The sequence below is a fragment of the Tenrec ecaudatus genome, chromosome 9, assembly GCF_050624435.1.
Source record: "Tenrec ecaudatus isolate mTenEca1 chromosome 9, mTenEca1.hap1, whole genome shotgun sequence".
Classification (NCBI taxonomy): domain Eukaryota; kingdom Metazoa; phylum Chordata; class Mammalia; order Afrosoricida; family Tenrecidae; genus Tenrec; species Tenrec ecaudatus.
Genome location: NC_134538.1, coordinates 45,516,361 through 45,541,999, shown reverse-complemented (window position 1 = coordinate 45,541,999; position 25,639 = coordinate 45,516,361). Strand labels below are relative to the sequence as shown.

General features: G+C 46.2%; 1 protein-coding gene across 1 annotated transcript; it reads right to left on the bottom strand.

Moving 5' to 3' along the window:
* Positions 1–1,901: 1,901 nt before the first annotated feature.
* On the bottom strand, positions 1,902–22,456 carry LOC142455953 (AP-2 complex subunit beta-like). The gene is given in 6 exon segments (XM_075557300.1): positions 1,902–3,789; positions 3,792–4,046; positions 6,580–6,656; positions 10,839–11,017; positions 11,237–11,418; positions 22,390–22,456. Coding segments are annotated over 6 exon segments (1,398 nt in total). The 3' UTR covers positions 1,902–3,151.
* Positions 22,457–25,639: the final 3,183 nt, after the last annotated feature.

The window sequence follows — 25,639 nt, the reverse complement described above, 5'->3', positions numbered from 1 at the left end:
TTCAGCACCATTATGTTGGAACGGGAATAAAGGAAAAGCAGAGCCAGATAATAGATTTTAATTAACAGGTTTTAGTAGAGTTAACGAACTGCCAGGGTGTTTAGATTGGAATGAGAGTAAAGAGAGCAGGTTAAAGGAAGTTTGGAAGACAGTAGAGAGAGAATATCTGACAGGAAGAAGGGAGAGCTAGAGAGAGGAAGAGACTGAGGGACTTGCGGCCACAGGAGAAGGTGCAGAAAGTCAGAGAGAGAGAGAACAAAGGAATCCCATGTTAATAATCTTTGGGGCCAGAAATAAATCATTATGTCTAAAAGGAGTCTACTATTCCCCACATTGCCTGTGGCACCAGGGGAATGGTGAAGAGAGGGGGCAAGGTCTCTGTGAGACTATTTTGAGAAGACGAGGTGTCACAGTATGGAGCTACCTCATGGGGGTGGAGAAAGGGTTAGAGACGCTGGCTATGGCTGAGAGCTGCCCCTTCGCTCAGATGGACCTTATAATTTTCTAAAAGCATTCAGTAAAATAACTTGAGGGATTAAAATCAATGAGTAATTTAATCAATGAATTTTTTCAGATGATAAATTTTATTTGGGTCAGTAATGGAAAGGATGAGAGTGTTACCGGATATGTATAGTATATTGTAAGCCTGTCTGATTATGCAGAATCTAAACCATAATGAAACTAAACCAAGAAAATAATCATGAAATAATTATGAAAAGTAATTTGATTATTTCCAAGCTGTATAACAAGGAGTATCTTAAAAGGAAAACACATAAATTCTTTGTAAGACCTCCAAAGTGAAAAATGCTACCATGTAATTTACAAAATTTCCAGTGATATATGCACTCAACCTCACTGCAGATCTATAAAATCTAAGTATCCCATTGTGTTGGACAGCAGAAGGAAACACTGCTTAATCCTACACTGTCCTTTAAACCAAAGGAGGAGGAGAGGGAAGAGGAGAAGAGAGAAGACTGTCATGGAGATAAAGTGACACATGGCTGGGAAAATTGGGCTCCAATATCAACACTGTGAGGAGGGTACAGGGCCAGGCAGTATTTCCTTCTACTGCATGCAGGCTCTCAAGGAGTCAGGACTGACTCCAAGGCACCTAACACCACCACACTGTCTTAACAATATTTGCTATATTGGAGCCCAGTGTTGCAACAGCCACTGCATCAATCGATCTCCTGAGGACTTCGCAAAGGAAATGTCTTTCCTTTCCATGGTCCTTTCAGTCAGCACAGCCTGTTTTCAGATTAAGAGCCTGCCGTCTGAGGACACTGACACCGATGACCATGCAAGAAACAGAGAAAAGTCGCATCCTGAAAATGTCCGAGACCCACAGCAGAAGGTGGCTGTGCTGGACGGGGGCAGGGACTGGGGCAATTTGTTTGCAGACTTGAATTGACTTGCTGAATACAACTTTGTAAAACAGGAAACTTTCACTTCCTGTTAACTACTTTCAGTTCTGGGCCATTAAACTCATTCCACAAAATGGGAGAGAACATGCTTTCTGACTCCAATCATACAATCATACTCTGTCATTGAGTCTATTCCAACTCACAGGGACTTTATATAGGGTTTTCTGGACTGTAGATCTTTATGGACAGGTAATGTAATAGTTCTCCTTAGAAACTGGAGTTTCGATGGCCAGTGCTCTAATCACAGTGCCACCAGGATTTCTGTATCCTCATTGTATTAAAAAACAGAATAAAAACCAACCAGGTGTTGTTTTAGTTTGTGTAGAGGTGATTCTGACTCAGAGTAAAACTGCTTCTCTTGTGTTAAAAGAGAAGAGCAGGGCTTATTCATTTGATTCAGCAGGGACCCCATATCGACCGATGAAATAAAACTTAAAGTACAAAATGAAACTTTTTTTTTCAGGAACACTTCCTTACTTTACTTTTCCCTCTTTTCTGCTTTTGAAAGGAGTGGTTGGTTTCAAAATATCAAATGACACTCAAAAGCAGATGTAGACAACACCAATCATTGGCATAGCATGGAGAAGGCCACAAGTAAGGACCAGATAGCAGCAGCAGGTGACAAATGGGAAGCGATTGAAGCAGTGGTTATACAGGTTCACACGAAGCTCAAAATATGCGGCAGGTGATGCCCTACTGTTAGTACAGGTTACATCAGTCACTACTTTAGTGGGTACCCTCAGTGTGTTTGTGTTTAGATTCTGTACATCAAAGCAATTTCCTCCAGTGAAGAGCTCATGGCTTACACGAAACACAGGGTTGCTGGAGGGCACTGGACCCGTCCATTAGTTTTTTAAGATGCTGTCATAAATCTGATAGATGTACTGAGAGACTTCAGAAGCTCTGCACTTCAGTAACAATATATAATTGGGTTTCCTGACTGGATAAAAAGTTTGGCCAAAATCCATTTCCCATGAGCTTCAGCGATTGGTACAGTATGTTCTGCTCTTCCATATTTTGCTTGGCAACAATATAAACATTGCTGTTTTGCAATTTTCCGGAAACAGTGTTGGCATTTAAATGACATTTCTTCATCTGAAACTGAAGTTCATTTTCATTAGGAATATCCTTCCATGTTGCAAAGAAGATCTGGCATTCCATTTTGCCATCTTCTACAAAAAGCATATTGAATGGAATGAGGTAGCTGAAGTAGAAAACATCTGTGTTAGTCTGGGTAGACTAGAGAAACAAATCCATGGACACACATATGGGTATAAGAAAGAGATTTATGTATGAGCAATTGGACATTGAGAAAACATCCCAGCCCAGTCAAGATCGAGTCCATAAGTCCAATATTAGCCCATATGTCCAAAACCAATCTATAAAGTCCTCTTCAGACTCACGAAACACATGCAATGGCACCGAATGTAGAAGATCACAGGCGAGTGGGTAGAAAGTCTTTGGATCCAGTGGCATTGGAAACATCTCAGTGCTGGGAGGTCTCTGCATGGCTTCTCCAGCACCTAGGGCTGCATCAGGGTGGGTCCATGTGTTGTGGCAGCTGCTTGTCTCCCAGGGTGTGAGCAGAGTCTCCCACCTCCAAGGAGGAAATAGTGGAATTCCCAGAATCCTTAGGGGAAGGCTATGCCCACACAGAAGCCTCATTGGTTATGACCTGATTGACAGGCTGGACTCCACCCCTACACGCTTAATCCTTAAATTGACTGTTATATAACTACCACAACATCCATATTATTTTTCACAACCACCTGCAGAAGTTCCATCTTCATGACTGGGTCTAAGGTGTTGAGAAGAAGGGAGATGTCAATGCTCTGGTTTGGCATCAGTGGTGTATAGATGTTCAGAGGTGTGCTGGGCATGGCACCAAAGTTATTCTTGTTTAACTGGATGGCAAAGTCTGTCATGTGCTGCAAACCTGTGTGGGTGAAGTTCATTTCCATATAGATGTCGCCTTGATGGTAAGTGAATGTTCCTGAAATCTCCAAGCCTTTAAACTTTGCTGCAGTCACATATTCTCCTGTTTCTGTGGAAAATTCAAAAAGGTCATTCAGCAGTAGTAGGTGGTCAGCAGTAGTAGGTGGAAGAGCAAATTTTGCAGGCACTGAAGATGGGATGCAGGACTGCCCAGCCAGACTATCTAGTTCCCCTGCCAAGAGATCCACTGCTCCCATTTGCATGGAAGACACCTGTGGCTCATTGACTGGGAGACTAAGATCAAGATTCAAAAGATCTCCTTGAGGAATCAAAAGGTTGCCTGAGTAAAGAAGCTGAGGTTGTTCCAAGTTGGTTGCAGTGATCGTGCCAACAGGGTTGTCACCAGAATCAGTGCTTCCATATTGAATGGGTGTTTGTTATGGATCCTAAGACTTCCTTCTACAAACGCATTGGGAAGCTGATGGTACACAGAGGCTACAGAGTCAGTGTGACAGATTAGTTCATCTAACAAGGTTGGCTCAATAAGGTCTGTTTCCTTGGAGATCAGTGGTTTCTCAGACAAGACTACTTCTTTGGCAGTGACGGAATCTGTTGACAGAAGGTACCAGTGAATGTAGCCCCAGTTGCAAAGTTCAGGGTTACCAGAGTCCTCAGTTGCCGAACTTTCTAGAATTCGTTGATTCCCTTTTCATGCACAGAAAACATCGTTCTAATACTAATTTCTCTTTTTACATGTCCAACACACACCAAACATACATCTTACCTAAACAAATCCACAGGTGTAGTGAAGTAAAAATCTATACATCTATGGAATTGTATGTTCTTGTCCCCTGAAAATGTATCACGATGCTTTTCTCACATTAATAAATGGTCCATGAGATATTAATTTTAAAACTTTACTCTTTCCTGTAATTACAAGGCATTTGAATTACCAATGATATTGGAGGTTTTCAGAATTATAGGGAGAAAAAATCAGAAGCAAAGTTCCAAGTCACATCATATCACTTGGAGACTGGGAGACTGGTGACAAGAAGCAGAAAGTTAGTGGAAGTAGCACTGTGCCATGGATCAGAAATACCCACTGAACTCAGAGACGTGGTGACATGATGATTCGGGGTGGTAGTAACATAATCTGTTGTCAATTTGAGAGAATTAAGAGTGAGGGAGTGGAGTTTAGCCTGTCAAGCATGATGCAGTTTGATGACCACATTTTGGAGGCAGGAAACAGGCCACTCCCAGAGAGACATTCTTGTTGACAAGCCACATGGAGACTGACTGATGGAAGTCAAAGCCTCAGAGGTGAAGGAACCACGTGGAGAACCCTGCCAGCACTGAGATGCCTCCTCCACCACTGGATCCACAAGACTTTCCCCCCACCAGCCTGTGGTCTTCCTACATTCAGCATCATTGCATGTGTTGTGTGAGTCTGAAGAGAAATTTATAGACTGGTACTGGACCTATGGGCTAATATCAGACACACGGATTTGGACTGGACTGGGCTGCTTTCTTAATGTAAAATTGCTCTTGTACATAAAGCTCTTTCTGATACACATATAAGTGTCTCTGGATTTGTTTCTCTAGTCCACCTGGACTAACACATTTTGGTACAAAATGAGAAAGAATTAGGAAATTAGCTCTACTACTGTCTGCAACTCAATGGGACAGTTGGAACAAATTAAATCCATGTTGATAGAGGGAAGTGGAAGACTGTCGGCTGTTGATCAACTCTGTAAATGTACCATATTTAATTGAGATTTAGTTTGTTAAAAGGCATTTCCCATTGCCTCATTTGCATGTGAAAGTTGGACACTGAATAAGGAAGACCGAAAGAGAACCACTGCGTTTGAATTGTGGTGCTGGAGAAGGTCATGAAAATACCCTGGCCTAACAGTACAAACCAGTGTGTGTTGGAAGGAGTGAGGCCAGAGTGCTTCTGTGAGGCAAGGATGGCAAGACTTTGTCTTGCACACTCTGGACAGATTGTCAGGAGATAATTCCTGGAGAAGGGCATCGGGCTTGGTAAAGTGCGGGGGCAGCAAAAAAGAGGAAGGCCTCAGAGAGATGTATTGATACGGTGGCTGCAACGATGAGCTTAGACATAGGAACAATTGTGAGGTTGGCGCAGGACAATGTAATGTTTCATTCTGTTGTGCATAGGGTTGCTATGGGCTGGAACCATCTTGATGGCACCTAACAATAAGGATAAACCAGCTCTACAGTAAATTCATTAGTAAATTCTATTGTAAATTGACACCTGTTAATTCTTGAAGATCTGGGCCTGTGAGAAAGTCTGTTCTAGGGGCTCTCCCTTACCCCACCCCTGCCAGTAGCATACTCTGGGGTGCTGTAGGAGTGGGGCCCCACCAGAATCATGCTTCTTGGGGGACCCCTGGCACCCCCCCCACTGGGAGCATGCTTGGGGGCGGCTGTAGAAGTTGGACACCACCAGAAGTATGATTCTGGGGTCTCCCTCTAGCACCTCCTGAAAAAAGCATGCTCAGCAGGGTGGGGTAGGAGTGGAACCCCACCAGAAACAAGCTCTGGGGAGCTCCCCCTGGCACCCCCATCAAAAGCAGTCTGTAGGGAGGTGTAGGAGTGGTATCCTGACAGAAGCATGTTTCTGAAGGGATATCCCCCTTCTCCCCCTCCCATCCCACCCCCACCCCACCAAGCAGGCTCTGGGGGTATGTAGGAGTGGCACCCAGGCAGAAGCGTGCTTCTGAGAGGGGCTCCTCCTGCCCCCAACCCCTACCAGAAGCAGGCTCTGGGGTGGTGGCAGGGGTACACCACCAAAGCATGCTTCTGGGGGGCTCTCCCTGGCAGCCCCTCATGGGAGATGTGTCTCTGGTGGGCCATGTGGGAATGGGAACCCATCAGAAGCCTGCTTTTGTGGAGCTTCCCCTGGCACCTCCCCCAGAAACATAGTTGGGGCAGGTATAAGAGTCGGTCCCAGTCAGAAGCAGGCTCTGAAGAAGGTATAAATGGAACCGCACCAGGAGAATGCTTCTGAGGGCTCTCGTTGCCCCACACACACCAGAAACATCCTCTAGGGGGATTGTAGGAGTGGAATCCTGCCAGAAGCATGTATCTGGGGGGCTCCCCCCAGCACCCACCGCCAGAAGCAGGATCTGGAGAAGGGATGTTGGGGTGGGACCCTGCTAAAAGCCTGCTACTGAGGAGCCCCCCTAGGACCCCTCACCAGAAGCATGTTCTGGGGAGGGGGTGTAGGAGTAGGACCCCATCAGGATGCTTTTGTGGGGCTCCCCCTGAATCTGCCTGCAGAAGCATCCTACAGAGAGGGTTGTAGCAGTGGGACCCCAAGAGAAGCATGCTTCTGGAGAAACCCCCCTTGCATGCTTGGGGGGCTCCTTGAATCTCTCTCTTAAAGTATTCTCCCCCTTGCACTCCACCAGAAGCATTATGTGGGGGGGCTGAAAGAGTGGGGCCCTGCCAGAAGCATGCTTCTGGAGCTCCCCCTGACCCCCCCTACAAGAATTATGCTGTGGGGTGGGGGAGGGGTATAGGAGTGGGATCCCACTAGAACCATTCCTCTAGGGGGCTCACCCTAGCACCCCTCCTCAGCAGCAGCCTCCCTCCGGGGTTGTATAGGATGGGACCTGAGCCTGCTACAGAGGAGCACTCCCTGGAACCTCCCTCCCCTCCAGAAGCAGGCTTTGGGAAGGGGCGTGGGTGTAGGTGTGGGACTTTACCAGAAGCATACTTCTTGGGGATCCCCCTGCACTCCACACCAGAAGTAAACTCTTGGGGGGGGGAGTGGGAACCTGCCAGAAACGTGCTACCTAGCAGGCTCGGTTTGGGTATAGGAGAGGGACTCCACTAGAAGCATGCTCTGGGGGGGGGTGTAGGTGTGAGACCCCTCCAGAAGCATACTTCTGGTGGGCTCCTCCTGGCACGCCCTGCAAAAAAGTAGGCCCCACTCCCACACTCCAGACGGAGGCATGCTTTTTGCTGGAGCTGGTGGGGAGCAACCCTACAGGAAACAAAGATTTCTCCCGAGTTGCCTCCCCCAAATATATGCCAAACTTAGGTGCTTGCTACGTATGGTAAATGACTACACTTGGAGGCCAAGGAAAGTAGTAGGTCAGGGGTTATTCTCCCTGGGGGTTATCAGCCATCCAGAGCAAGCAGACAACACTGTTTATCCCACAATAAGTAGGGCGGAGAGAAGTTCATCGGTGGGGCTTCAAGCTGAGTGCCCTGTTCCTTGGGAAGGTCTGAGACTAGGACCAGCAATGGCCCTAACAGGGCCTTCCCTGAGCCACGGGGAGGTGAGTGCCCAGAGTAAAGGGCTCAGCACAAGGGCAGACTGGCCAGGATAAGCCGTGGACTCAGCCTGCGGAAGGGACCGGTGGATACCTTCTTAGCTGGAGCTTGGAACACTCACGGCTGGCAAAGTTGAGTTCAATGGCTCCGGTGAGGCACCCTCTCCTGGGGCCACACCCAATTCAGATAACTCTCTCCTGCCCTCTCCTCTTCCATCTCCATGTGGACCACCAAGTGGGGCTGAAGTGAGCATACTACCATGAAATATGTCTGACTCCTTCACTTTACTCTCTCTTCTATCTCTCATGACCTCAATGACTTTACTACAGTAATGTTTACTTATTATCTCTGTACAATTGGGCCTACCAGACCTGCGATGATTCGTTAGGGGCTGGCTATCCTGACACAACTTCGAAGCATGCTTCTGGCAGAGTCCCACTCCTAGACCCACACCCAAACCCACCCCACAGAGGCATGGCTTTCGACAGGATGCCAGGGGGAGTCTCCCAGAAGCATACTGCTGGTGTACACTCCTACACCCCCACACCAGATGCAAACTTCCGGAGTGGGGACTGCCAGGGGGAGCCCCTCAGAAGCATGCTCCTGGTGGGATCCCATTCCTATACCACCACCACCCCAGATGCATGTATCTGGAGGGGTGCTAGCAGGGGAAGCCCCCAGCAGCCTGTTTCTGGCGGGGTCTCACTCTTACACCCACCCCAGAGGCATGCTTCTGGTGGAGGCTGCCAGGGTAGCTCCACATAAGCTTTCTTTTGGCAGGGTCCCAGTCCTATACCCCCCTCCTCAAAGGAATGCTTCTGGTGGGGTCCCAACTCCTATATCGCCCCCAGTGGCTTGCTTCGGGATTGTGGGGCCTCCCAGAGGAGCCCTCCACTAGCAATCTTCTGGCAGGGTCCCTCTCTTCCATGTCCCCTAGCCATGCTTTTGGCAGGTGGTTGCCTGGGAGACACCCTCAAAAGCATGCTTCGCACGGTGCCCTACTCCTTCACCCCCGAGAGGCATGATTCTAGTGAAAGCTGCAAATGGGAGGCCCCCAGAGCATGCTCCTTGCGGGTCCCATTCCTACACCAACAGTGGGAGCCATCAGAAATAGACTTCTGGTGGGGTCCCACTCTTGCACTATTCCCCAGAGGTATGCTTCAAGAGGCTTCTGACAGGGTCCCAGTCTACAAAATCCCAGAGGATGCTTTGGCAGGAGGCAGCTAGGAGGAGCTCCCCAGAAACAGGCTCTTGGCAGGATCCCACTCTTATATGCCCCCAGAAGCATGTTTGGGGAGGGACCAGGGGGAGCTTCCCAGAAGCATGCTTCTGGCTGCAGTCTGACACTAGCCCCTCTCCCCTCTAGGCATGCTCTGGCAAGGGTATTCCAGAGGGTGTGTCCAAGAAGCATGATTTTGCATGCTCCCACTCCTACCTACCCCCACCCAGTGGCATGCTTCTGCTATAACCAACCCAAAAAGCAAGCTTCTGTTGGGGGGCTGCCAGTGGGTGTTCCCAAGATGCATGCTTCTAGCCCTCAAGCCCACCCAACTAGACTTCAAGGCTTCCAACTGGCTCTCAGGCCTCAAACTAATCCTCAAAGCCCCAAACTAGCCCTGAAACCCTCAAGCTAGCCCACAAGCCCTTGAGTGGCTGGTAGACCAGAACCACTGGCCTTCCTGGTCATCAGGGTGTAGCCATTGCCCCACCAAGTTGCCTTCCTTCGTCATTAGGGAGATGTTTGTAAATCACACACATAGGGTGGCTACAATAAAAAGACAATGGAAGTGTTTGAGAGGAAGTGGAGAAATTGGCACCCTTATTCAGTGCAGATGGAAATACAAGATGCTGCAGCCACTTTGGAAAACAACTTGGCAGTTCCTCAAATAGCTAAGTATACTGCTAACATATAGCCAAGCAAGTCCACTCCAAGGTATACAAAGGGGTTAAAAAAACTCAAAGGAAAAAACCCATTATTCATTATTTTTTAATTCCATTGATTCATTTTTTGAAGTCCCCTCTTATAATCAAAACTAAAACCCTGATAGCAACCCTATATGCAACTGGTGAATGGAAAAACAAACTAGTATATCCATACAATGGAATGTTATTCAGCAATGAAAATGATTTATGCTACAACTTGGATGAACCTTGAAATTATTATCCTCAGTGAGATTAAATCATTAAGTAGAAGATAACAGTCACAAAAGTCACCCCATCTGATTCCATTTAAGTGTAATGCCCAGAATAGGGAATTCTAAAAAGAGAGTAAATGAGGGGCTGGCAGACACTGGGGGAGGGGAGATGAAGCATGATCACTTGCTAATGAATATAGCTTTCCTCTGGATTGATGAAAATGATCTAAATTGATAGTGGTGATGCACAACTTTGTAAATATAGTGAAAACCCATTTAATTGTACAGTGCAGTTAGGTGAGTGTGATGTGTGACATCTTACTAAACTTGTTTTTTTAAAACCGAAGAAAAAGCAGTAAACACAGAAAGTAGGAACAATGTTATTACATTGTGGGGATTGCAATTAATGCCACGAATCACAGAGTTTATGAGCTGTTGAACAAAAAAATCACTTTGCTCTGTAAACTTTCACCCAAATCACAAAAAGCTTTTTAAAAACAAGAAAATTCACACAAAGAATACAAGTGGAATGTGAATAGTTATACTCAACACTCATCTACCTTGATGTAATTTATTGGATAAAATGTAACCTACCTAATAAAAATTCCACGAAAAAGGTAAATTGTTTCTTGTCTAGCCGACAAAAGGCTATTAACTCTGTAAGAGGATGAACTGGTCGGGAACTTGGCTGAAACCTGAGTCTCGGTTATCTGTCAGCAGCTCTGAAACCTAATCCCTAAAAAATAAAAACGAAGTGAGTAAGGGCGAGTAACACTATTTGTGGTTGTCTCAGACACACTTTTGGAACATTCAAATACACAGATCATTTGAGTCCTAACGCGGCAGTACTTTTTAAGTTCTCATCTTCCCACTTAGCCTTCAACGCCAACACTGAAGCCAAGTACTAACTTTTCCCGACCCAACCACAGCCAAAGGGTTAAGAATCCGTCTCCTCCTCCAAGCCAAACGGTACAACCAGGTTGACAACCAACGCAATTAGGAGTTCCGAGTGAGACACACCCCCAACTGTCGCTTATACCTGGTATGCCACACAATGACGCCGGGGCTCCAGAAGAGGTGGGCGGGAATGCGGGAATGCGGGAATGCGGGAATGCGGGCCTGGGCCATGGAACAAAGGGTCTGGTAGCGGCCTCGGTGCAGGAAGGAGGTTAAGGAGAGTGAGAGGAGACTGAGCCGGCCAGAGGTGCCCCGGGCGCCCTGTGGGCCGAGAGCCAGGGAAAGGGCCCCCGGGTCGGCGACGCCAGGCGGCGCTCACAAAACACCGTTAGAAGCGGACCAGCTGCGGCTTTCCGAGGTGAAAACCAGAATGGACCGAATCACCTTCGCGGGGCGTGCCTCTCTCGAAACCAGCATCTGGCCGACAGTAGCTCCAACCTCCCCCACGGGAACTCCCGCCCACCGGGAACTCCCGCCCACCGGGAACTCCCGCCCACCGGGAGCTCCCGCCCACCGGGAGCTCCCGCCCATAGGGAGCTTCCGGTTGGTGCGCGGCAGCAAGTGGGCCCCGGAAACCCGGCTCCGGCGTCTGGGGTCCGGGCCGCCCGAGAGTCCGGCCTCGCCGCGGTGCGGGGAAGGCTCCCAGTGGGCGATGCGCTTAACTAGGGAGGAAGACGTAGCGATTCAGGGCCCGACTAGGACTCGACCCAGCTCCGAACCCTTCCCGGACCGACCGTTTGCCTCGGAATCCCGAGCACCTTAAGAAGCCGGACACGTCAGAAAAGCAGTCGTTAGCAAGCCTAGGGTTGTATGGAGATGCCAGCTAATTTGTCTGCCCTCTGTGTGGGAGCATCTGATTGTTCTGACTGTTCACTTGTCACCCCTCGTGTTGCAGTGAATTATATGGAGCACCTCCGCGAACAAATGGCCTGATATTTCTCTTTAGAAAATAATAAAGAACGATGGAAGTAAGGGGTCGGTCTTAATGGGATTTTATTAAGGGGTGTGCGCGATCCCAAATTGGTAACGTTTTTTAATTTCTTTTAATGACCTAATGTTGGGTGATAGCAGCGAAATGAGCATGTCCACACAAATAGCCTGAAAAGGAGAATCGCCTATTGAGTTTTGCTCGACGATAAGTATGTACTGTTAAGGACAGAACAAGGAAATTCCTGCATTTGGTGCCTTTTCCAAATAATTGCTTTCCGAGCAGAAAAGGGGGCTAAAACCACAAGAGCAGGGACTCTGAGGTAAGGGGCTGTACCAACTTGGAGCCTCCGGAGTAGGGGTGGCAAATGACTTAGATACCCTTAGATTCACTAGTATTGTAAAAGGCGCATATCCTCTAGCACCATGGCAGTTCAGAGCCCAACCAATTCAAGACAGGAGAGGGGTATAGCAGTTACATATTCTAGTGTCAACTTGAGACTATTAAGAGTGGAGGGGTGGAGTTTAGCCTGTCAATCGGGTCACAGCTTGATGACCTCATTTGGAGGCACTATGGAGACAAAAAGCTTATCAGATGGTAGATGCACTCTCCCCTTGACATCCCTGATGACAAGCCACATGGAGCTATGCTGATGGATCCACAGCCCTGGAGCTAGAGGAGCCACATGGAGACTCACACCAACACTGAGATGCTTCCACCACCATTGAATCCACAAGACTTTCCACCCACTAGCCTGCGATCTTGCTGCACTCAGCATCATTGCATGTGTTGTGTGAGTTTGAAGAGGAATGTATAGACTGGAATCAGACATATGGACTAATATCAGACTTGTGGACTTGATCTGGACGGGCCTGGAATGTTTTCTTAATATACAATTACTCTTTAATATAAAACTCTCTCTTACACACATATGAGTCTCCCTGGATTTGTTTCTCTCACTAGTCTACCCAGAGTAACACAAGGGACAAGGGATGTCACTCAAACTGGGCGGGGGTAGGAGGCTGGGGGAACATTCCTATTCCCAGAAAAAACCTGACTTTCTCCCCTAAGCATATATTTCACATCAAGATATAAAAGCCCTTGCTTTGTATCATAACTGAGTCTTCTCCATTCTGTGGAGAACACCTATCGTTCCTTCTTTAGAATGTACTTTAACTTGTAAGTAAGTGCTTGATGAGTGAGTTTGTGTGGTATTTGATGCCATGGCCAACTCTGATTCCTCCCAGAAAGGGGAGTGGCAAGCCAGGTAAGTCCATCATGGACAGCATCTTTGGTATCAAATTAGACTGCTCGATAAATCTCCCTCCCTACAATTGTGACATACCACAGTCCTATAGGAGTGAAACTAGGAGGAGTCAAGAATTGAGTCCTCCTGTCTCTGGTCAAGACTGTGAAGAACCATGGGAATAACACAAGATCATGCTGAGGTTGATCTGGGCTGCTATGACTCCCAAAAGACAGCTGGAGACACCTGTTCAAGAAAAAAGAAGCCACTCTCAGAAAGCTAAGCCTTCTAGTGTTTTTGTAGAATAAATGCATTCCTTGGGCAGGGATTGTTTTTGCAGTTCCACTTTGCCTAATCCTGGCTGTGACCAGAATTTCTTCATGATGTTTGCTTCCTGTAAGACAGGGGTTCTTATCACAAGCCTCCTTATAAGTTAAAATGAATATTTATTTGGAGTTGTAACTGGTGGCTGCAACTGGTCTTCACTGGAGCAGTGAGAGAGAATAATTATCTCCCCCTCACTAGGACTGTGATTTCGGGTCAAAATCTTGGTGACTGAAAGCTATGCCATCAATCCCCCAAGGAGAGGCTCTCAGCCTCTTCCACCTTTATCCCCACTCGCAAGTCTCTGTAATCCCAAGATTCCTAGGGCAGATCTGTGTCTCAGCACCCAGCAGTAGTAGGAATACAGAACCTCCATTTGGACCCCAAGTAATTTTGCTATACAACAAGTCCACAAGTGGTACTGTTCTTAAATGCCCTCAGCTATTCGAGGACTGGGGGGACAGATCACACCACGTGGCAATCATCCACCCAGGGCTCCTCAAACTTTTTTAACGGGGCCAGTTCACTGTCACTCAGACTGTTGGAGGGCTGGACTATAGTTTTAAAAAAAACTATGTACAAATTCCTATGCACACTGCAGGTGTCAGCTGCTAAGCAGGACAGGCAGCGGTGACAAAAAACACCCAGCAGGCCAGATAAATGTCCTCGGTGGGCCGCCTGTGGCCCATGGGCTGTAGTTTGAGGGCCCCGATCCACACTTTACTATTAACAGTTCCCTGAGGAATTCGTTTGGCAATATACCACATTCACAACCCAAACTCCACAGAACTGCACCATTGGACCCTTCTCTTTAATAAATAGCACCATAAGGACGATGAATGTATATTATTACACTGTCACCCCTTGTGCTTTATCCCCTTTACAACACCTCCAGAGCAGTTCCTGAACTCCAACCAGGTGACGTTCTAGTGTGGAATCAAAATGTAACTCAAGTGGATGGGCCAAGCATAGCCAGGCCCCTTGCATACATTTGTGGAAAAATAACATTTGGGACTAAAACCTGCCATCTGGCTGGGCCTTTACATGTAATTGTTATTCTTCCCAGATGTTTGCATATCACTGCTTTGATGGGCATTGAGCAATACACAAAAATTTAAAATCCGGACTTTAGACCCTTATATCCAGTCTATGTGGGCAGACCAGGCCAGTGGGACCCTCACCAATACTTCCAAAGATGTCAAGGCCAAGGAGGGGATAGCAGCAAGCTGGGGACCAATATAGGTAGGGCCTGAGATATACAGGGGTCCAAGTAACCTGCAAAAATGGGCAGGGCAGATTAACTCTGCCATTATAAACACCCCTCCCTACACATGGTTTGCATGTGGATGGATCAGTGCTTCCAGTGGTGGGGATTCACTTGGTTAGCCCAATCTTCAGTCAAGGGAATGTATTCTCTGGGCTGAGGGACTTCCCCCACAAGTTCTGTGTTCGTCTGGGTTGACTAGAGAAACAAATCCAGAGACACTCATATGTATATAGGAAAGAGCTTTATATACAAGAGCAATTGAATATTGAGAAAACAGACCAGCCCAATCAAGATCAAGTTCCTAAGTCTGATATTACCCCATATGTCAATACTAATAGTAGTCCATCAATTCCTCTTTAGATTCCTGAAGCCATGCAATGATGCTGAATGCAGGAAGGTCACAGGCCAGTAGGTGGATAGCTTTGTGGACCCAGTGATGGTGGAAGCATCCGCGCTGGCAGGGGGCTCCATGTGGCTGCTCCAGCTCAAGGTGCTAGCATAGTTCCATGTGTCTTGCCAGCTGCAATGCCTCCCAGGGAGTGAACAGAGAAAGTGTGTGTCTCCTCCTACAAGGAGGAGTAGCAGAGCTCCCAGAATCCTCAGGAGAAGGCCATGCCCACACAGAGCCTCATTGGCTATGACCTGATTGACAGGCTATACTCCACCCCTTCACTCTTAATCCTTTCAAATTGACAAACACTCATATAACTACCACAGGTTCTATTCATATATCCCAAGATTCCAGTCCTTTCTACCTCCACTCATTCCTCTGTTTCATCCCATGCTACATCCCCGAGAAACTACCTTACCTTACCTCCAAGGAGAGGACGAGGAATAGCTATGGAAGGAGTCACAACTGTAATTTCAGCCCCGGGCTTAGCTGGAAGAGTGGCCTACAAGGCAAACATTATCCAAACCACCTCCTGCATGTGGACAAGACCTGCGAGCCGTCAAATGTCCGTGGACTCTTGGGCTCATCAGACACTAGACTGACAAACCCCCCCGAGGCTGCCTATTAACCACGGTGGAGTCTGTGCTCTTGCCAATGCCGCAGGTTGCTTTCACAGAGGTCAGCCGGTAGTGTTGAGAGCAAGCAACCTATTTCACCAGGCCAAGTGGTGGAGAGAAAACCAGACAGAGTTCACTGAAGATATCTGGAGAAATAGAAAGAGCTTTCTTCCATCTGTAATGTGGTTCCTCTTCTGGGATGTCTTGATATGATCATATTTTGTTTACAGTTTGGACCATATACCATCTGTTAATTTATTAAAGGAATGTGTTTCCTCTTGCTTTCAAGCCATCTATACCCAGGTTCTTTGAGACCCAGATGGACACGCCCTCACAGGGATTGAGTGACTCATTCAAGAGAAATGGATCCATTGTCCAAAAGGACATTTAAAGATGGGTCCTGAAGTATAATGCTGTCTGTGATATTCCTGATTCCAGCAGTATCACCAGAGTAAACAGGTTTCAGTGGAGCTTCCAGGCTAAGAAGCCTACGAAGAAGGAATCAGCTGTCCACTTCAGAGGAATCGGTCACTGCACACCTGTGAACAGCATTGAAAAATTGTCAGACACCCAAGGCCAAATGGATAGAAGCAAAACTTTGTCAGAAACAGTGCTGGAGGACAGAACTTAGGTCAGAAAGCCCTCAGAATATGACCGTCGATGAGCTGCCTGCTCAAAGGAGGGTCAACCAGAATGACATGAATGGAGTAAAGTCTGTGAGAATAAAACCACTGGGGCCTTCGTTTATTGATGGGGCACAACTCAAAATGAGAAGAAACAGCTGTAAAAATCTAATAATTGGAACTTGGAATATAAGCAATCTGAATCTAGGAAAATTGGAAGTCATCAAAGTGAAATGGAACATGAATATGGATTTCCTAGGTGTTAGGGAGCTGCCATGGACTGGTATTGGCCATTTTTAATCAGAAAATCATATGGTTTACTACGCCGGGAATGACATGGTCAAGAGGAATGGTGTTGGGTCCATCACCAAAAAGGGCATTTCAAGATCTATCTTGAAGTACAATGCTGTCTGTGATAGGATTACATCTGTCCCCACTTCAAGGAAATCCAATCAATATGACTATTATTCAAATGTATGCACCAACCAGCAAAGCTAGTGATGAAAAAAATTGAAGAATTCTGCCATAGTTTTAGTCTGAAATTGATCAAACATGCAATCAAGATGTATTGATAATTACTGGCAATTGGAATGCAAACGTTGGAAACACAGGAAGGAACAGCAGTTGTAAAATAAGGTCTTGGCGATAGAAATAAAGCTGGAGATCTCATGACAGACATTGCAAGACCAGTGACTTATTCGTCACAAATCCCTTTTTCAACAACTATCTACATGGACTTCTTCATATAGAATACACAGAAATCAAATTAACTATATCTGTGACAGGATGTGATGGAGAAGCTCTGTATGAGCAGGTAAAACCAGGCCAAGGGATGACTGTGTGTGGTAGTTACATAATCTTGTGTCAACTTGAGGATATTAAGAGTGAAGGGGTGTAGTCTAGCCTGTCAATTAGCCTGATGATGCTTCCTTGTGGGTGTGGCCTTCTTATGAGGATTCTGGGAACTTCCTCTCTTTCTCCTGGGAGGCCGGCCACATTCTCTCTCTGCTTCACCTTCCTGTTGAAGAGCCAGCACTGAGACACTTTCACTGTCATTGGACCCACAAGACTTTTCACCCACCGGCCTATGATCTTCCTGCATTTGGCATCATTTCATCATGTACTGTGTGAGTCTGAAGAGGAATATATGGACTAGTATCAGACATATGGGCTAATATCAGACTTATGAACTTGATCAGGACTGGGCTGGGATGTTTTCTCAATATCCAATTGCTTTTTCCTATAAAACTCTCTTTTATACACATATGAGTACATCTGGATTTATTTCTCTAGTCAATCCGGTCTAACACATTGTGGAACACACCATCCATTGCTTATATGGGAAGTTCAGGATAAAACTAAAGACTGGAGCAAGTCCACCAGAGTCTAAATAAGATCTTGAGTCTATCTCATCTGAATTTTGAGAACATCTAAAAAACATTGACCACTAATGACAGAAGATCTGATGAGCTGTGGAAGCAAAACAAGAATATTTAGTGACCATTAAAAAGACAGGAAAGAGATAAAAGCTCAAACTGATGTCAGACAAAACTCTGAAACTTGAATTTAACGGTAGAGTAGCTCAATCAAATGGAAGAAACCGTGAAGTAAAGAGCTGGATGGGAAATTTCAAAGGGCAGCTTGAGAAGACAGTCAAATATTATCATGAAATGGACAAACCAAAAAGGAAGAACACGTGCATATCTTAAACTAAAAGAACTCAAGGGAGAAAAAAAAATCAAGTCTTGAGTTGCAATACTGAAAGATTCCATGGTAAAAGATGAGGCAGGAAGCATCAAAATAAGATGGAAAGCATATTCAAAATCATTGTACCAAAAAGAACTAGTTAACAATCCACCATTTCAAGAGCAAGAACCAATGGGGCTGAAGGAAGAAGTTCAAGCTGCACTGAAAGCATTAACCGAAAATAAGGCTCCAAAAATGGATGGAACGCTCGTTGAAATGTTTCAACAAGCTGACAAAACACGGAAAACACTTACTGGTCTATGCCAGGAAATTTGGATGACAGCTACTTGGTCAACTCATTGGAAGAGGTACGTATTCGCACTCATTCCAATGGAAGGTGACTGAACAGAATGCTCACATTATAGAACAATATTACTGATATCACATGTAAGTAAAATTATTTTGAAGATCATTCAACAATTGTTGCAGCAGTCCATTGATAAGGAGCTACTAGTTCAGGCTGGATTCAGAAGAGATCTTGAAACAAGGGGTATATCATTGGGACATATCAGGGGATATGGCAAATGGATCTTGGCTGAAAGCAGAGAAAACCGAAAAGATGTTTACTTGTGTTTTATTGACTGTGCCAAGGCATTCAACTGTGTGGATCATAACAAACTATGGATAGTCTTGAAATAAATGGGAATTCCAGAACATTTCATTTTGCTTATGGAAAATTTATACATGGATTGAGAGGCAGTTGTGTGACTAGAACAAGGGAATACTGTATGGTTTAAAATCGGGAAAGGTGTGCTTCAGGGTTGTATCCTCTCTCCATGCTGATTCAATCTGTATGCTGAGCAAATAATCAGAGAAGGTGGATCATGAAGAAGGATGTGGCATTAGGATTAGGAAAGGCTCACTAACAACCTGAGATATGCAGATGGCACACACTGGCTTGCTGAAATGAGGAGGACTGGAAGCACTTGCTGGTGAAGATCAAAGGCTACAGTTCTCAGTGTGGATTACAACTCAATGTAAAGAAAACCAAAATCTCCACAACTGGACCTGTAGGTAACAGCGTGACAAATGAAGGAAAAATGTCAGTTATCGGGGATTTTGTCTTGCTTGGACACACAATCAATACATATGGAAGCAGCAGTCAAGAGATCCAACGACACATTGCATTAGGTAAATTGGCTGCACAAGACCTCTTTCAAGTATTGAAAAGCAAGGATGTTACTTTTTTAAAATTTTTAATTTAAGGATGTTACTTTGAGGACTAAAGTGTTCCTTATCCAAGCCAGGGTGTTTTCAATTGCCTCATACACACTTAATGCAAGTTGTACATTGAATAAGGAAGACCAAAGAAGAATTGATGCATTTGATTTATGGTGCTGGTGAAGAATATTGAAGGTACCATGGACTAGCAGGTGCATAAGCAAATGTGGTGAAGGAAGCTGATGGTGCCCAGCTATCAAAAGATATAGCATCTGGGGTCTTAAAGGCTTGAAGGTAAACAAGCGACCATCTAGCTCAGGTATGGATCAGATATCAGGCATCAAAGAACAAAACATCATATCATTGTGAATGAGGCAGAGTGCAGATTGGGACCCAAGACCCATCTGTAGGCAACTGGACATCCCCTTACAGAAGGGTCTCAGGGAGGAAATGAGCTAGTCAGGGTGCAGTGTAGCAATGATGAAACATACATCTTTCCTCTAGTTCTTTAATGATTACACACACACACACTATCATGATCCCAATTCTACCTTACAAATCCAGCTATTCACTGGTACAGATAAGAACTGGAAACACATGGAATGCAGAACAGATAATCCCTTCAGGACCAGTGGTGAAAGTGGCGATACCAGGAAGGTGGAGGGAGGATGGGGTGGAAAGGGAGAACTGATTACAAGGATCTACATATAACTTCCTCCCTGGGGGATGGACAACAGAAAAGTGGGTGAAGGGAGATGTCAGAGGATGTAAGACATGACAAAATAATAATAATTTACAAGTTATCAAGGGTTCATGAGGGAGGAGGGAGTGGGAAGGGAGTGGGGAGGAAGGAGCTGATACCAAGGGCTCAAGTAGAAAACAAATGTTTTTAGAATAAGGATGGCTAGAGATGTATAAATGTGCTTGACACAATGGATGGATGGATGGATGGATTGTGATGAGTTGTACAAGCCCCCGATAAAATGATTTTTAATTAATTTAAAAAATTAAAACAAAATAAAACGTACCACAGACTGCCAAAAGAACCAACAAATGTGTCTTGGATGAAGTCAGAATCCTCCTTAGAGGCAAGGATGGTGAGACTTAGGTTCATATACTCTGGACATGTCAGGGGAGGGCAGTCTCTGGAGAAGGGCATCATGCTTGGTAAAGCCAAGGGACAGCAAAAAGGAGGAAGGCTCTGGCCAAGATGGGCTGACCCAGTGGCTGCAACAATGGTCTCAGAGAACAGTTGTGAGGCTGGCCCAGGACTGAGCAGTGTGTCCCGTTGTTGTTCATAGAGCCGCTGTGGGTTGGAACGCACTGGACGCTGTGGCAGAGGCTAGGACAGGATAAGTGGCCAAAGGCTCTAGACACGTGAAGCTGAGAGGCTCTGACGTGGCATTAAGACATGTCTGCTACAAAGGCATAGGATAGATTTTCTTTCAAAACGAGGCTTACTCCCTTTGCATTTATTGATGCAATATGATGGGTGGGTGTAGTCCTCACTCTGGCATCTTATTTTATGTTATGCTTTCTCTATTGAGTGCCTCCTTTGTTTTGTGGCTCCCTGCTCTCTGGTGCGTGTGTATGTAAGCATGTATCTATATTTTCCTTCCGGCTATTTCCCCACAAGTGAGCATGCGATTTCTCCTGGAACCACCAGGCTTTGTCAGGACAAGATGTGTCAGATATGGTAAGATGTGATCTCATGCATAAAGCCTACGACTCCACACACCAATGCACTCCCTCTTTGTTTCACTGCTACGCACACGTGCACAGCTTTAGTGAGACAATTCCTGAGAGAGCTTCGATTTGATCAGGGTCATTGAGAGCCAAAAGCTGCATGAAGAATTTCTCATGTCTGAGGCCAGGAGGAGTGTTCTGCATACCAGCTCCATGGCCCCCGTGGTCTCAAGCCTGGCTCCTTTCCACTGCCCACATAGCCCAGTGTAAGGGAGGCACTCGCTCTAGGGCATATTTCCAGCTCTAGCTTCACTCCTTTGGGGCACAGCATCAGATGAGTCAGCACAGAGTGTGGCCAAGTATTCCTGGAATTCTTACCACCGTAGCACAGCTGGCAACAAGCTAACCATGTATGGACATGACACAAAAATGCCCTTATATCCCACTAACCCAAATGAAACCTTCTTGTGTCAGCTGTTGCCGGGTTGGTTTTGATGTGTGTCAGAGAAGAACTAAGCTCCATAGGGGGAATAGATGGCCAGGCCTTTCTTCTGAGGGGCTCTAGATGGAGTGAAACCTCCAACCTTTGGCAGTAAAGACCATTAATCATTTGCACCACCCAGGGACTGCATATGACATGTTCCTCTTCTTAATGTCCCTTCACCCAAATCTCACTCTAATGTCACTTGATGTGTTACACAGGGTTCTCTAGAGAAACAAAACCAGATTGCTAGTAATTTTATATATATTTATAAAGATAGATAGATAACACAAGAAATGAACAGTGAAATTATAAAGCAGTACAAATGGCTCAGTGCAACTCACTCCCGTGAGAGAGTTGTGAGACACTGGCAGTCCTTCAAGTCTTGAGGGCCACCAGTTCGTCCTCTGTAGCGAGAGCTGGGCTATATATCCCCAGGCAACAAACAGCAAGGCAGGTCCCCAACTGTCACTAACCGTCAGTCCTCAGCTCCAGAGATGTGCATTCCAATCATGTGGTCTTAAAGGGACCTCAATTTAAAGCGACACAGTCCACCGGCTAATCATCCCACAGGTAGTGTAGCCTGTAAATTGAGACACAGAACAAGCACAGCTGGTCAGATGATCAAAGAGCAAGAGACAATAAAAGCGAGACTCACCAAGCCATTTATCTCTCTGCCCTTCAATTAATCTCACTTGTGTTTATCGGCCAGGCTGGCACAATAAACTAACTATCTCGCTTGACATGAAGCAAAGGAGACCTCTTGGCAAAGAAAAGAGAGTGGTCTCAACTTCAGCAAAACTACTTACCATTGAAAATGTCACAAAGCATACATACTCGTGTGAACACACTGTCAGTTCCCCCATGGCACAGAGGGGTCCAAAGCTTACGTTTTTGTAGCCGAAATTCCATTTGTGCCAACAATAATTTCAAAAACAAAAATAAGTTGCTGTTGTTTTATTATTGGGGGCTCATGCAATGCTTATAACAATCCATACATCCATCCTTTGTGTCAAGCACATTTGTATACCTGTTGCCATCTTCATTCTCAAAACATTTGCTTTCTTAAAAATAAGTCTCAAGGGAAATGTGATGACTCCATATTCAGAACAAGAGGACTCCGTTGTTGAATATGAATGCCGAATGCTACTCTCAGGACATACCTGCATGCTGTGTTTCCAGACAGATGTTACACCTCAGGGCGTTTGGCTTAAAGTTAAATTGTGCCATTGAGCCGATTCCAGTGTAGAGTGGCCCTACAGGACAGAGTGGAACTGCCCCCAGAGGGTTTCCAAGGCTGCCACTTACCAGGAACAGATTGTCCCATCTTCCCTCACAGAGCAGCTGGGGGGTTTGAACCACTGACCTTTCAGTTAGTCATCAAGCGCTTAGTCATGGCTCTGCCAGGTGTCCTACGAGAACATAAACTGCAAAGTTAAATGCAAAAAAAATCTAACAAAGTTCTATTTTAAATGCTTCCTGGTTCATTTAGATTTCTCTGCCTTGGTGGTGCCTGGTCCACCTAGTGAGCTGACGCAGCAAAGTTGCAGAACCTGTGACCCAGAGGAGATTGGTCTTCCCAAGTGTAGTGCTTTCCAGCATTGGTGGCGAGTTGGTCTGCAAACAAGGTCACCCCTTCAAATCCACCCAGCTCTCTGCAGGAGTGAGATGAGGCTTTCTACTCCTGTAAAGTTACCTTCTCAGAAGCGCATCCTTTGCTATGGAGTCACCGTGGGTCAGAATGAACTCGGTGGCAGTGAGTTTTTGGTTTGTCCTACAGAACTTCCTGCAGTGATGGGCAGCTTCTGAATCTGCACTGTCCAATACGGTAACGACTGGCTGTTTGTTGGTACGTACTGAGCCTTCCAAACGTGGCCAGTAAGACTGAAGGATGGAATTTAAGTCTTCTTTCAGTTTAATTAAACAGTCTTAACTGGCTGCTTAAATTTGGAGCCACGGTGTAGGGGAAGATGACACAGAAGGAAGGTAGGAGGAGGGCAAGATAGCCAGGGAATCAGCCTGGGAGTGTTTGGGGGCAGGAGGGCCCAGGAAGGACTAGCTGTGCCCTGAGGGCTCCTGCAGGACTCTTCTGTTTCCTCCTTCTCTGCCTTTTACTGAGAAGGCAGAGAAGGTCAGCCAGGGGTTGGGCTAACTTACCCAGGAGGTACAGTAGCTGGGTCTCCCTTGAGAAAGAAAAACCCGAGAACAAATGGTTGCATTCGAAGATGGTGTTGGCAGAGAATAGTGACCACACCAGGAACTGCCAGAAGGACGGACGGATCTGTCTGAAAGAAGCACAGCCAGAGTGCCCCTTGGAAGTGCGGATGGCAAGACTTCGTCTCACGGACTTTGGACATGTTCTCAGGAGAGACCAGACTCTGGAGAAGGACATTGCGCTTGGTAAAGTAGAAGAGAAGCCAAAAAAAAAAAAAAAAAAAAAGAGGAAGATCGTCAGTGAGCTGGATGGACACACAGGGGCTGCAACAGTGGGGCCAAGCCTAGAAATGACGGGCCAATTGTGAGGATGGCACAGGGCCTGGCAGAGCTTCAGTCTGTTGTACATAGCGGTTCTAAGAGCCGGAATTGACCCCAGGGCACTTAACTAACAACAGCATACACATAGAAGAAAATTATATGAATTATATACATATATTACAGACATATAATTTTCATAGATCTCCACATAACAAATATGTACAACATACACTAAAAGATTTAAAAGTTATATTTCATCACTATTGGCATCAAGATGAATAGTATATATCAAAATAATTTCTTTGACCTGAAAGTTCCTTTTTCTTTCTGCTGACATATGCGTATGCATATGTATGTTGTTGGACTTTTGGCGGAACGAAGCACTGCCAGGTTCTGTGCCAGTCTCACAACTGTCATTATGTGTGAGCCCATTGTCGCAGCCACGGCGTCAACCCATCTCATTGAGGCGCTTCCTCTTTTTCGCTGAGCCTCCACTCTATAGAGCCTGATGTCCTTCTCCAGAGATCGGCCTCTCCTGAACGTGTCTGTATTAGGTTGGGTTTGCAGGAGAAGTAAAACCAGTGATGCTCATTTACATATAAAAGGGAACTTGATATCCAGAAGGCGCCCCAGCCCAGTCCAACTCAAGTCCATGGGTCTGATGCTAGCCAAGCCCTCTGCAGACTCACAGAGCTGCAGCAGTGAAGTGGGAAGCAGGGAGCTCACAGGCCAGTGGGTGCTGAGTCATATGGATCCAAGGTCAGGGGATATGTCACAGGACGCTGACAGTTCTCCAGGTCAGCAGCTCACATGGGGTCACTCTTGGAGGCAGACTCAGTGAAGTCCCAGCCAGGAGGAAGCGAAGAGCCAGAGAGAAGAGAGAGAAGAGCCTCACTCTCTTTCTTACCCCCTCAAAGCAGCAGCATCAGGCTGTGACCTGATTAATAGCTTCAAGTTAACAAAAAATTAAATGGCTACAAATATCCAAAACATGGGAACAAAGTCTCACCATCCCCAATGCTAAGGACATGCTGGTGCTCATCCAACAGAGGTTTGTTTATTCTTCTGGGAGTTCGTAGTATCATTCTTCACCAGCGCCAGAGCTCAAAGGCATCAATTCTTCTTTGATCTGCATTATTCATTGTCCAGCTTCCAAAGGCATCCAAGGCAACGGAAAAGAGCATGGCATGGGTCTGACAGGTCGCCAGATTAGGGATCAGGGGGTTGACTCCACCAAACGCCTACCCTAAGCGAAAATTAGCTGGTCATGCCACAATAAAGGGGTGGGAAAGGAATCAGGCTCACATTAGACGTCCGAGGGGACAATTCAAAGCGGACCTTGCTCAGATCCTGGGACATAATACATCACACGCGTAGTCCTGAATATAGCATGCTCCTGAAACGGAGCATGCGCAGACTACACTCACCTACTTAGGTGCAGGCGCAGGTCAACCTTCACAGGTCAACCTCACAGGTGCCCATGAACTTAGCCATCAGGCATGGTAATACCCACAACCACGCCCCCTCAAGGAATGTAGGAGGGGATAGCAGCAGGGCCAGCTGTGTGTCTCTTGGTGGTTCCGCTCTGCTGGCACCACGCTCTGGTTCCACTCGCTGCTTCAGACACTGGTTTCACGTGGGTTTTAGCGCTCTCCGGAAGTGGCCTTCTTCAGTGGGGAAATCTTGCACAACCTCCTCTCAGCTTTGCATGCTTTCCAGAGATAGTGGGTACCCTTTGAGACTGTAATACCTGAAACTCCCCTTTCCCTCCTAAAAGTAACTCGGATTATGAAAGTGCTTCTGCCCCATGAATCCTTTCAGCGTTGAGAAGAGCCAAGGTAAACCAACCCAGAAATCTAACAGGGCAGACGCACCTTAATCTTCAACATGGCATTTTTGTTTTTTCATGCTTTGAGGAGCAGATTTCCCCAATGCAAT